At 35.2% G+C, this 13,886-nt stretch overlaps 1 protein-coding gene across 1 annotated transcript in view; it reads left to right on the top strand.

The window, feature by feature from the left end:
* Col24a1 (collagen type XXIV alpha 1 chain) overlaps window positions 1-13,886 on the top strand; it is a 393,162-nt gene that overhangs the window by 324,157 nt on the left and 55,119 nt on the right. The window contains exons 49-52 of the mRNA XM_046443140.2: window positions 8,728-8,835; window positions 10,284-10,391; window positions 10,483-10,536; window positions 10,859-10,921. Of these exons, the coding sequence (XP_046299096.1) occupies window positions 8,728-8,835; window positions 10,284-10,391; window positions 10,483-10,536; window positions 10,859-10,921 (333 nt within the window). The remainder of the gene's footprint in view (window positions 1-8,727; window positions 8,836-10,283; window positions 10,392-10,482; window positions 10,537-10,858; window positions 10,922-13,886) is intronic.

The following is a 13,886-nucleotide window of genomic DNA, read 5'->3' as shown; positions in this document are numbered from 1 at the left end:
ACCCTTAGCCATGCTAACGAAGAGAAGAAGAGAGAGAACTCAAATTACTAGCGTACGGGATGAAAAAGGCAATATCACAACAGACACTTCAGAAATACAGAAGATAATCAGAAATTATTTTTAATCCTTATACTCCAATAAAATAGAAGATAGTGAAGGCATCGATAAATTTCTTAAGTCATATGATCTGCCCAGATTGAGTCAGGAGGATATAGACAACCTAAACAGACCAATATCAATTGAGGAAATAGAAGAAACCATCAAAAGACTACCAACTAAGAAAAGCCCAGGACCGGATGGGTATACAGCAGAGTTTTACAAAACCTTTAAAGAGGAACTAATACTAATACTTTTCAAGCTATTTCAGGAAATAGAAAAAGAGGGAGAACTTCCAAATTCATTCTACGAGGCCAACATCACCCTGATACCTAAACCAGACAAAGACACTTCAAAGAAAGAAAACTACAGACCAATATCTCTAATGAAACTAGATGCAAAAATCCTCAATAAAATTTTGGCGAATCGGATACAAAAACATATCAAAAAAATTGTGCACCATGATGAAGTAGGATTCATCCCTGGGATGCAAGGCTGATTCAATATACGGAAATCAATAAATGTTATTCACCACATCAATAGACTTAAAAATAAGAACCATATGATCATCTCGATAGATGCGGAAAAAGCATTCGACAAAGTACAGCATCCCTTTATGTTCAAAACTCTAGAAAAACTAGGGATAACAGGAACATACCTCAATATTGTAAAAGCAATCTATGCTAAGCCTCAGGCTAGCATCATTCTGAATGGAGAAAAATTGAAGGCATTCCCTCTAAAATCTGGAACAAGACAGGGATGCCCTCTCTCTCCACTTCTGTTCAACATAGTTCTCGAAACACTGGCCAGAGCAATTAGACAGACAAAAGAAATTAAAGGCATCAAAATAGGAAAAGAAGAACTTAAATTATCACTATTTTCAGGAGACATGATTCTATACCTAGCAGACCTAAAAGGGTCTACAAAGAAACTATTAGAGCTAATAAATGAATTCAGCAAAGTGGCAGGATATAAAATCAACACGCATAAATCAAAGGCATTCTTGTATATCAGCGACAAATCCTCTGAAATGGAAATGAGGACAACCACTCCATTCACAATATCCTCAAAAAAAATAAAATACTTGGGAATCAACCTAACAAAAGAGGTGAAAGACTTATACAATGAAAACTACAGAACCCTAAAGAGAGAAATAGAAGAAGATCTTAGAAGATGGAAAAATATACCCTGTTCATGGATAGGCAGAACTAACATCATCAAAATGGTGATATTACCAAAAGTTCTCTATAGATTTAATGCAATGCCAATCAAAATCCCAACGGCATTTCTTGTAGAAATAGAGAAAGCAATCATGAAATTCATATGGAAAAATAAAAGACCCAGAATAGCAAAAACAATGCTAAGCAGGAAGTGTGAATCAGGCGGTATAGCGATACCAGACTTCAAACTATACTACAGAGCAATAGTAACAAAAACAGCATGGTACTGGTACCAAAACAGGCGGGTGGACCAGTGGTACAGAATAGAGGACACAGAAACCAATCCACAAAACTACAACTATCTTATATTTGATAAAGGGGCTAAAAGCATGCAATGGATGAAGGATAGCATCTTCAACAAATGGTGCTGGGAAAACTGGAAATCCATATGCAACAAAATGAAACTGAATCCCTTTCTCTCGCCATGCACAAAAGTTAACTCAAAATGGATCAAGGAGCTTGATATCAAATCAGAGACTCTGCGCCTGATAGAAGAAAAAGTTGGCTACGATCTACATACTGTGGGGTCGGGCTCCAAATTCCTCAATAGGACACCCATAGCACAAGAGTTAATAACTAGAATCAACAAATGGGACTTACTCAAACTAAAAAGTTTTTTCTCAGCAAAAGAAACAATAAGAGAGGTAAATAGGGTGCCTACATCCTGGGAACAAATCTTTACTCCTCACACTTCAGATAGAGCCCTAATATCCAGAGTATACAAAGAACTCAAAAAATTAGACAATAAGATAACAAACAACCCAATCAACAAATGGGCCAAGGACCTGAACAGACACTTCTCAGAGAAGGACATACAATCAATCAACAAGTACATGAAAAAATGCTCACCATCTCTAGCAGTCAGAGAAATGCAAATTAAAACCACCCTAAGATACCATCTCACTCCAGTAAGATTGGCAGCCATTATGAAGTCAAACAACAAGTGCTGGCAAGGATGTGGGGAAAAGGGTACACTTGTACATTGCTGGTGGGACTGCAAATTGGTGCAGCCAATTTGGAAAGCAGTATGGAGATTTCTTGGAAAGCTGGGAATGGAGCCACCATTTGACCCAGCTATTCCCCTTCTCGGTCTATTCCCTAAAGACCTAAAAAGAGCATGCTACAGGGACACTGCTACATCGATGTTCATAGCAGCACAATTCACAATAGCAAGACTGTGAACCAACCTAGATGCCCTTCAATAGATGAATGGATAAAAAAAATGTGGCATTTATACACAATGGAGTATTACTCTACATTAAAAAATGACAAAATCATAGAATTTGCAGGGAAATGGATGGCATTAGAGCAGATTATGCTAAGTGAAGCTAGCCAATCCCTAAAAAACAAATGCCAAATGTCTTCTTTGATATAAGGAGAGTAACTAAGAACAGAGTAGGGACGAAGAGCATGAGAAGAAGATTAACATTAAACAGGGATGAGAGGTGGGAGGGAAAGGGAGAGAGAAGGGAAATTGCATGGAAATGGAAGGAGACCCTCAGGGTTATACAAAATTACATACAAGAGGAAGTGAGGGGAAAGGGAAAAAAATACAAGGGGGAGAAATGAATTACAGTAGAGGGGGTAGAGAGAGAAGAGGGGACGGGAGGAGAGGGGAGGGGGGATAGTAGAGGATAGGAAAGGCAGCAGAATACAACAGACACTAGTATGGCAATATGTAAATCAATGGATGTGTAACTGATGTGATTCTGCAATCTGCATACGGGGTAAAAATGGGAGTTCATAACCCACTTGAATCAAAGTGTGAAATATGATATATCAAGAACTATGTAATGTTTTGAACAACCAACAATAAACATTAAAATATATATATATATATATTAAAAAAATAAAATAACATTCCCTTGAGGAATCTCCTTTATAACCCAAAGGATTGAACACGCTGTTAGTTTTTATGAATATGGAAATGTTTTCTATAAATGTCTTTGTTCTGTCAAATGTTTAATATGAAATTAGGATATAATGATTTATAAAGAATTTGTCTTATGAAATGAAATGTTGGTCAGTGGCTAACTAATCATTAGGAAAAGTAATTTCTAATAGAATTACTTCTAAAAACTATTATGGTAAGAAAAAAAATACTCAAGAGAAAATATCATTTCTAAATACTAGCAAGTTTCCTGGAATATTTTCAAGCAAGAATAAGGACATCTTTCCTTTTTTTTTTTTTTTTTTTTTTTTTTGTCATTGCACCATGGTGTTTCTTGGCTTACCTTTAAAGACTGCTGGTTATCCACTGAGAAAAATATTTATTCTGGGATTTGGGGATTTTTAGCATTATGCAACTACCTGATTTTCCTAAACAATGTTCTTTCTTTTCTTTTTTCAATGTGGCCAACAAATTAAAGAATTTCTGGCACATTTACTCTGCAGTTTCAGTGTTTATTCAAGGTCATGTGACTGTAACTGAAGGACAGTACTGAGGAGGTTTGAGTTGCCTTTGTGAATTTCCCTCTGTACAAATGAGTGCTCTGAGCCAAGTAGACTTAGCACATCTGTAGTAAATGAGTCTACCATGCTGCTTTCATTGAGTTGAACTTCTGTATGAACACACTACCTCAATCATTTAGGAAAAAGGAAAACAACTTTTCCTTACAAAAATCATAAATCCATTTGTCACCAAAACCAAAGCTTACTGGTCTTTTTATTTATTTATTTTTTATTGCTGCAAGTTTGTTGGAAAGGAAAGAATGAAACAAAACTAACAACTTATGACAAATCAAGGCCTTTCAATATTGAATTTAGAGTTTTTCAGGTGAACCCAGGCTTAAATGTTGTCTAAAATGAGATTCTTGTGTTAAAAGAACATTGAAAACCTTGAGTTTTCCATTTGTGGATTGTTTCCAGTACTGTGTAAGAAGGAAAAACACACTTCATCAACCCATTCCTAATCCAAGCATGGAGCAACAGGACCACCATGGAAGCAGGAACACAATCAGCCCAGCTGCTCATCTGCTTTCTCTGTGTTCTCTGGTCTACAAGTAGTTACACTACACTCCATTTGGCCAATTCTGTTGACTCTTCATTACTAACACATTGATTAATCTAGTTATGGTTCATCCTGATTACTACTTTCTCCCTTTTTTCCAAACCTTGTTGCTTGTTTGGGCCCATTTTCCACTCATTAGGACCTCTTCCAGAATAGACAAAACTCTGACTGCTTATTCACAAAGTGAAAGATTTGCGAGGGGATGTAACTTTCCTAGTTCAATCTTCAGTGGCTCCCAATTAGATAAAGTTCATGCTCTTTTTGGAATGATGTTCCTTCATGATTGGCCACTGTTTACATTTTCAGTCTCACATGCTACCTTGTTCCTCACATGTGTTGTACATTTCAGTCATAATAACAGCTAACGATTATTAAATGCTTTCTGTGTGCCAAGCACTATTCCAGGTGCTGAAAATATATTAAATTATTTACCTTCACAGACTCTCCATGAAGTAGATATAGCTGTTTTCTCCAGTTTACAGAAAAGGAAACTGAGACTCAGAGAGACTAACTTGCCCAAGGGTACACAGACAATGAATAATGGAGCAAGAATTTAAAACCAGGCAACCTGATTTCATTCCAGTTCTTAACATACTCTTTTAAGTATACTTAGTTACTTAGAAATTTCCTCCAAATTCTTTGTATTTACTGGCTTGTCTTCGTACATGTAATTTATTCCCTCTGTTTAGAAAACTTTTCCATCTTTCCCTCAAATTTGTGGTGAATAATCTGTTAACCTTTCAGTATTTAATTCAAAGAATACTTCCTTTATGCTCTCTTCTATATCAGAATTAAGCATGTCTGCTTTGAACTTTTGTATACTCAAGGCACTTCCTCTATCAGAGAATGAATAATATAGGTGCTAATTACTTGTCTTCATGTCTTTCTCTTCCAAGAAGTTGTAAACTCTTGTGGAACAATTATGTTTTACTCATCTTTGTGTCCCTGACACCTTGTACAGTGTGAGGCTCATAAGAGAAGCTCTTATAAACCGTTGAGCCATAAATGTTCTTTGCATAATAACTACAACCTTAGAGACCTCAGTTTAGATGTATTAGCTACTTAAAATCTTAAGTATAGTCTATTAAATGAATACAATACCTAATTCATATTACTTTTATAAGCATCAAATGAAATATTGTATATAAAGTGCTTGATACACACTGCATGCACTTATTGAGTTAATATCTTTCCATACTAATAAATATGACTGGTTAATGGTGTTGTGTTGTGAAAAATATAGAGCTATGAGATAATGAGAGGAGCAGGTTCTGTATGGAATAGCCGAGGGAGTCACTGAGAAAGTCGTACTTGAGCTGAGGACTGAAGGTAAGACTAAACTAGATATAAGAACTTCTATGAGAAAGGAGCCAAAATGAAAACACAGTCAGGAAAAAGTTTTGCATGTTCACAGAATTACTGGAGGATAAAATAAGGTAGCAAGGGTATAGTCTGTGATTTTTTAAACAAAAGGATATACATTTATTTCTTCATAGCAGCATGAGCCTAAACATGTCTAAGAGCCACAGTATAGCTGAAAAGTCCCCTTTTATGCCCTGGTAATCCTGTGACAGTGTGTTGACACTTGTATGAATGAGATTCATAGGATACACTTCTTTTGTCTAGTATTATAGAGGCTTTTGCCTTGTCCATTTTTCAGTATTGATAAGCCATCAATTGTTATAATGAAAATAATTAGTAATTATTAGTAATAATTAATTATATGTGAGGTAAAGCAGTATCAAAATGCCTGTTTTTATTACATTTGAAGAAGTGGTTACTTAGTTTTCTTTGCTCTTGGGAATGGACGTAAGTCAAGCGAATCTATCTTTACCACCTTCAGACTTGCCTCCATCGTGCTCTCATTTCCCTAAGTTTCATATAGTTAGAGATTCAAAACTAAAATTACCTCCTAACTTTAGCATACAGCTCATTCATAAATCTTTTTTTTCTAGAAGTTGGCTACATTACTTATGACTGGCACGGCAGGAAAATGTTATGAATGCTACATTATTTATGTATAATGTAGTCTTACATATAATCACCTAATAATTACTATCCCACGTATTTTTAAACAGCCAATTCTTTCCTAGAAGGGATATATTTAGTAAACCAAATAAAATGAGAAATTTCTATTTAAACAAAAGTGTTTTTAGTTGCTAGAGTAAAGGAAGCAAAGTATAACTTTTATAACTCATGGGTTTGCTGGTTTAATCAAAAAAAAAAAAAAAGAAGAAGAAGAAGAAGAAAGAAAAAAAAAAACCCAGAGTACTTCCATTGCCTAATAGTGCAAAGAAATTTCAGGACAGCATACTTATTTTTGGTACCATAGAAAGTAAATTAATTTAAATTACTACCTTCCTAACACATTTAATAACTGTATAAATATAATGCCATGTGGAAAGAGGTGGAAAGAGCCTGGTGGTTGGTAAAGCAAAGGAAGAAAAAAAAATGTTTTCCTAAAATAATTTTCAAGATAGTTCTTTAAAGAAAAACCTCAACTAATTTGAAATTTGATGTCACTTTAAATTTTATCATTCTAGTGTTGAGAAATCAATGAAATTAACATCATAAATACTTAAAATTTTACTCAGCATAATTTTAAAGATAGATTTCCCAGCTAATCCTCCTTAAAATGTGGATTTCTATTGTTGCCCAGATTTAACAAATTTTATATATTACTTATTTCTTAATATGTTTCTTTCAATCTAAATAAGACTACAACAGCTAAACCAAGAGAATAACTGAGAGACATTCTCTTTGATGTTTCAATATTATATACACACCAAGCATCATCATTGCAGAGTCTGTCTCTTTCTTCTAAATGTGTATAGGTAACCCCATTTTCCTTCCCAGATCTTTCCATTCAGTTCCCCAGAGGAAAATCAAATGGAAAGGCAATGCCATATTCTTTCCTTAACTGAAATTAAATGAAATACAACACTGTAACCATAATGCTGCTACAGTTTCTGACACATAGGAGGCACTCAATTAAAAGTAACTCTTGGCGTTTGATCTTTTTTGCTGCCTTTAACTCATCCAAGTACAGTTCTTGTTTCCTTAGGACGTCAAAACTTATGCCATCAGTTTCACTTCTATCAAAATTGACAACACTTTCTTAAAGGATTCAAAACTGATTTCTAAAAAAAGAATGGCTTCTGTCTGAGAATAATAGAACCCTTCAGCTGTGAAACATCATGTACTCTTAATCATTATATTAAATTTTATAGGACTCAGATGAACTATTCATTGATTGCAGCATCTCTAACCACAAGTAATAACTATTATGGCTTTACTTACTTTTTAAAATTTGCCCAGAATGACTTTACCTTTTGCTGAATAGTTTTAAACAAGTCAAAATAAGTCACTGGAAAGAATGTCTAGGGATTAGTGTCTGTTTCTCTTGCAAGCAAAATTAATCATCCATCTGTGTATTCATAAGAAGTATTTGTTCTTTACTTGTGTGAAACATTGTTTGGAACTTTGTACAGAACACTCTGCTACTATGCTCAAATTTCTTGTTAGTATTACAGATAATAAAACAAATAAGATAAAATGACACACTAAGACAATGTATGTTCCACTTGAAATACTAAGTTTTAACTACCTCATTACAATTCCTATGCACCGAGCAGCAGTGCATAGGAATGAAAATGCATGAGAAGTTCTCCACTGTATCAACTCAGTTTTGCTATTGCAGTATAAAAGCAGCCAGATAATACATAAATGAATGAGTATGGCTGTGTTCCAATAAAACTTTATTCACAGTTATTTAAATTTTAATTTCATATCATTTTCACATCTTTAAGTATTATTCTTCTATTGATTTTTCCCATCATTTAAAAATGTAAAAACTACTATTCTTAGGTCATAAGCTATACAAAAACAGATGAATTACCAGAGTTTGGCTTGCAAACCATAGTTTGCAAACCTTAATTAGGATTTGGTTTTAAGGATATACTATTGGCTTGCTTAGCTTTATTCCCAACTATTTTTAGTAAATTTTCTCAGATCATGTGTGGTTGAGAAAATTTTTCATAAGGAAACATTAATCAGTTATTAGAGTTGTATAATTTTTCAAAAAAGAATGTCACATAACATACTTTACACTTAGGCTACATAATTTAGAAGGTACTGGCAAACTTTGTACTGCCTTGGTGTTTTCATTTAGAAAACCCAAGATTATCATATTAACTATTAGAGATTTCAGGTATATGCTAGATGCTTCCAAAATATTCTTTAATTGTTTCACTTATTTGGGAAAGAATCCCTGGATATCTGCAGAACCTAGGCAGTACATCAACAGCGGTCTTCTGGAGCACAACCCTTCCTAAACTTATTGAGTCTCTACATCAATTTAATAGGAACTTCACAGTTTCATTTCTTATCTATGCTTTCTAGGGCATCAAAGGCAGTCCAGGAAGAACAGGACTCGCTGGGTCTCCAGGTCCTCGAGGAATAAAGGGCTCATCAGGCCTTCCAGGAAGCCCTGGAGTTCCAGGCCCAAAGGTACGTTAATGTTTTTTTCTGATGGTTAAGCAGTATTGGCCATCCTTATACTTGTCCTGGGTTCATTGGCTAGATCACAAGATGGCAAGATTAATATCTTTTAATAAAATTTGGTTAATAGTAAAAACACATTAGGGAAAAAGGAAAATGAATGGTCTGTATGTGTCCATTTCCTGTAATGGCCATAGTGCATGTGATTAAGCAAAACAGCTCATTACCCAGATCTAGTTAAGCTTTAAGAAATGCTGGCTTTGAGTGTAGCTCAGTGGAAGAGAGTATTTGACTAGCAGGCCCTGGGTTCAATCCCAACACTACCCAAAAAAAAAAGTTAATTTGGACTCATTTGGGTTCTTCTTCCTTCTCCGTTATCTATCTTTTCCAAAATTTTATTACATCTTAACTTGATTTTCGTTTACGATTTTTGGTTTACATCTAGAGAAATTTTAGATTTCTGACCCATATAAGTAAATTGAAACTGATGATCCAGTTGCTCACTGTTTATAGTTTTAGCCTTCTGTTAATGTTTATACCATAATTGTCCCTTTCTACTAAAACCCAAGCAGCTAAACAAATGATAAAACTAGGGAAAGAAATAAGAAAGATTCCTACCTCTCATGTATGAGTCTGCATAAAGAGGACCTACACTTGTCAAGTCTCAAACTTACAGGTTTGTGTCAATAAAGTGAAAGATATTTGTTAATTTTACAGCATTTTTGGCAAAAGTCTACCAAGCATCATTTTTTTATTATCCTATCTATCTATAAAATTCACCTGATTCCTAAGTTTACTTTTAGAAATGGTATAAAAAGTATTCCAACTCTCACTTCAAAAAAAAAAAAGAAAGAAAATAAAATCAAAATAAATGAAAAAAACTTGACTCAAAAACATGATAATGGAAATTATGTGTATCATTAAGTGGGCTTTTAGGGAATAAAGGGACCTAAGAAAACAGATAATGGAAATTTCTTAATGGTGGAACTGAGATGATAATTATGGAAAAAACATGGGTTCTGGTCTGTACTTAGGAGACTGCTCTGTTTCTGCTATCAGATGGCTGAGTCATCTCTGTATGGTTAGGAAAAATACATCAAAATGATGTCAATTCAAATAATATACAAGTTCCATCTCATGTAACCCCCCACACACACACATACTCCACCTTCGCCCATCCCCTCTGTAGCCCTCATATCCCCTTCTAGTTTTATAATTACCTCCTACTCTCCTCTTTACACACTTACCACCACAATCTCTGAAATTTTATTTCCTTACTGCTATACCTCTTATTTATTAAAATCAAATATTACTTGCTGAAAAATATTGGTGGAAACAATTATTTAGAATTTGATTTCCCGGTGCTTTCACTATGCTTAAGTCTTTGAGTTCCATTGAAAAGTCAATATGTTTATAAGTTCTGAGGTCAAGATCACCTTTCTTTGTTTTATCCACAGGGTGAACAAGGGCTCCCTGGTCAACCTGGAGTTCGAGGTAAAAGAGGTCACAGAGGAACACAGGGTGATCAAGGACCACATGGAGAGCCTGGTCTGAAAGGGCAACCTGTATGTGCCAATCCAGAAATTCACCAAGTACCCATTCTACAGACTAAGCCACCAGTGCACAGTAATAATTATCATGTCTATACAATTTCAGGGTGAACATGGTGATCAAGGTTTGACAGGTTTCCAAGGATTCCCAGGCCCCAAAGTATGTTTATATATTTTCTGCTCATCTTCAAGCTATCTAGAAAAAGAGTTATTGAAATATTTAGTCTCTGACTTGAGCTTTTCTTTTTAACCTGCATAATTTCAATTGGTACAGTCATATATTTAAATTTTGATCATTTTAATTGTTAAACGTGTAGTTATATATTTTCCTAGAAATTTTATTGTACGATTTCCTTTTGTTCACATATTTAAGAGTATTTTTGAAGAAGCAATTCTTGATAGATGGGTATAAGATTATTTTCTTTGTAAAATAATAACATAGAGCTAAAAATTTTGTCTTTTTCTTCTTATTATATGTCTAGGGTCCTGAGGGAGATGCTGGCATTGTGGGAATATCAGGTCCTAAAGGTCCTATTGGGCAGAGAGTAAGTGTAGAGTCATATTGGCTACCTAGAAATTGTGCTTCTTTGTTTGTTGTAGTACTTATGAACTCAAAAATTAGTATACTCCGAATTAATAGCCTAGTAAAATGATTTTTTCAGATAGAAAATCATAAAAGTACTTATGGAGTTCAACATTTTGCAGTTCATAAATTAACTTTAGCAAAATACCTCCATAGACCACCCATATTTCCCAGTTCTTACTTTAAAAAAAGAATCATCAGAATTACCGTGAAGACTGGAGAGTGTATTTATTAACTCACACTGGTAGCAAAAACAAAAAGTAGTTTCATGTCATAAGCCTAATGCAACCAGAAGCCAGAGACCACCCCCACGCACCACCTGGTGGAGGCTTGCCTGTGACCAGAGCTCTTCAGACCACACTGTGAAAAATAGTTCCCGATAACTGTGTTTTCCCAACTCAGGGGCAAGTGTCCCAAGAGAGTGATAAGAGTTGCTTAAGGAGTTTTTTTTTTTTTTTATTGATTGTTCAAAACATTACAAAACTCTAGACATATCATGTTTCATACATTCGATTCAAGTGGGTTATGAACTCCCATTTTTACCCCAAATACAGATTGCAGAATCACATCGATTACACATCCACATTTTTACATAATTCCATATTAGTAACTGTTGTATTCTGTTACCTTTCCTATCCCCTACTATTCCCCCTCCCCTCCCCTCCCATCTTCTCGCTCTACCCCATCTGTTGTAATTTAATTCTTTCCCTTGTTTTTTTTTCCCTTTCCCCTCACAACCTCTTATATGTAATTTTGTATAACAATGAGGGTCTCCTTCCAGTTCCATGCAATTTCCCTTTTCTCTCCCTTTCCCTTCCACCTCATGTCTCTGTTTAAAGTTGATCTTTTCCTCCTGCTCTTCCTCCCTGCTCTGTTCTTAGTTGCTCTCATTATATCAAAGAAGACATTTGGCATTTGTTTTTTAGGGATTGGCTAGCTTCACTTAGCATAATCTGCTCTAAAGCAATCCATTTCCCTGCAAATTCCATGATTTTGTCATTTTTTAGTGCTGCATAATACTCCATTGTGTATAAATGCCACATTTTTTTATCCATTCATCTATTGAAGGGCATCTGGATTGGTTCCACAGTCTAGCTATTGTGAATAGTGCTGCTATGAACATCGATGTGGCATTATCCCTGTAGTACGCTCTTTTAAGGTCTTCAGGGAATAGTCCGAGAAGGGCAATAGCTGGGTCAAATGGTGGTTCCATTCCCAGCATTCCCAGGAATCTCCATACTGCTTTCCAAATTGGCTGCACCAATTTGCAGTCCCACCAGTAATGTACAAGTGTACACTTTTCCCCACATCCTCGCCAGCACTTGTTGTTTGACTTCATAATGGCTGCTAATCTTACTGGAATGAAATGGTATCTTAGGGTGGTTTTGATTTGCATTTCTCTGACTGCTAGAGATGGTGAGCATTTTTTCATGTACTTGTTGATTGCTTGTATGTCCTCCTCTGAGAAGTGTCTGTTCAGGTCTTTGGCCCATTTGTTGATTGGGTTATTTGTTTTCTTATTTTTTAATTTTTTGAGTTCTTTGTATACTCTGGATATTAGGGCTCTATCTGAAGTGTGAGGAGTAAAAATTTGTTCCCAGGATGTAGGCTCCCTATTTACCTCTCTTATTGTTTCTTTTGCTGAGAAAAAACTTTTTAGTTTGAGTAAGTCCCATTTGTTGATTCTAGTTATTAACTCTTGTGCTATGGGTGTCCTATTAAGGAATTTGGAGCCCGACCCCACAATATGTAGATCGTAGCCAACTTTTTCTTCTATCAGGCGCAGAGTCTCTGATTTGATATGAAGCTCCTTGATCCATTTTGAGTTAACTTTTGTGCATGGCGAGAGAAAGGGATTCAGTTTCATTTTGTTGCATATGGATTTCCAGTTTTCCCAGCACCATTTGTTGAAGATGCTATCTTTCCTCCATTGCATGCTTTTAGCCCCTTTATCAAATATAAGAAAGTTGTAATTTTGTGGATTGGTCTCTGTGTCCTCTATTCTGTACCATTGGTCCACCCGCCTGTTTTGGTACCAGTACCATGCTGTTTTTGTTACTATTGCTCTGTAGTACAGTTTGAAATCTGGTATCACTATACCTCCTGATTCACACTTCCTGCTTAGAATTGCTTTTGCTATTCTGGGTCTTTTGTTCTTCCATATGAATTTCATGATTGCTTTATCTATTTCTACATGAAATGCCATTGGGATTTTGATTGGCATTGCATTAAACCTATAGAGAACTTTGGGTAATATTGCCATTTTGATGATGTTAGTTCTTCCTATCCATGAACAGGGTATATTTTTCCATCTTCTAAGATCTTCTTCTATTTCTCTCTTTAGGGTTCTGTAGTTTTCATTGTATAAATCTTTCACCTCTTTTGTTAGGTTGATTCCCAAGTATTTTTTTTTTGAGGATATTGTGAATGGGGTGGTTGTCCTCATTTCCATTTCAGAGGATTTGTCGCTGATATACAGGAATGCCTTTGATTTATGCGTGTTGATTTTATATCCTGCCACTTTGCTAAATTCACTTATTAGCTCTAGTAGTTTCTTTGTAGACCCTTTTGGGTCTGTTAGATATATTTTATCATATCATCTGCATATAGTGATAATTTAAGTTCTTCTTTTCCTATTTTTATGCCTTTAATTTCTTTTGTCTGTCTAATTGCTCTGGCTAGTATTTCGAGGACTAAATTGAATAGAAGTGGTGAGAGAGGGCATCCCTGTCATGTTCCAGATTTTAGAGGGAATGCCTTCAGTTTTTCTCCATTCAGAATGATGCTAGCCTGAGGCTTAGCATATATAGCTTTTACAATGTTGAGGAAAGTTCCTGTTATCCCTAGTTTTTCTAGTGTTTTGAACATAAAGGGATGCTGAACTTTGTCAAATGCTTTTTCTGCTTCTATCGAGATGATCATGTGGT

This window comes from Marmota monax, unplaced genomic scaffold, assembly GCF_021218885.2.
Source record: "Marmota monax isolate L192 unplaced genomic scaffold, Marmota_monax_Labrador192_F-V1.1 WCK01_AAM20220418_F8-fsc00046, whole genome shotgun sequence".
NCBI lineage: Eukaryota > Metazoa > Chordata > Mammalia > Rodentia > Sciuridae > Marmota > Marmota monax.
Note: the sequence above shows the minus strand (reverse complement) of the source record. Positions and strands in the feature narration are given on the sequence as shown.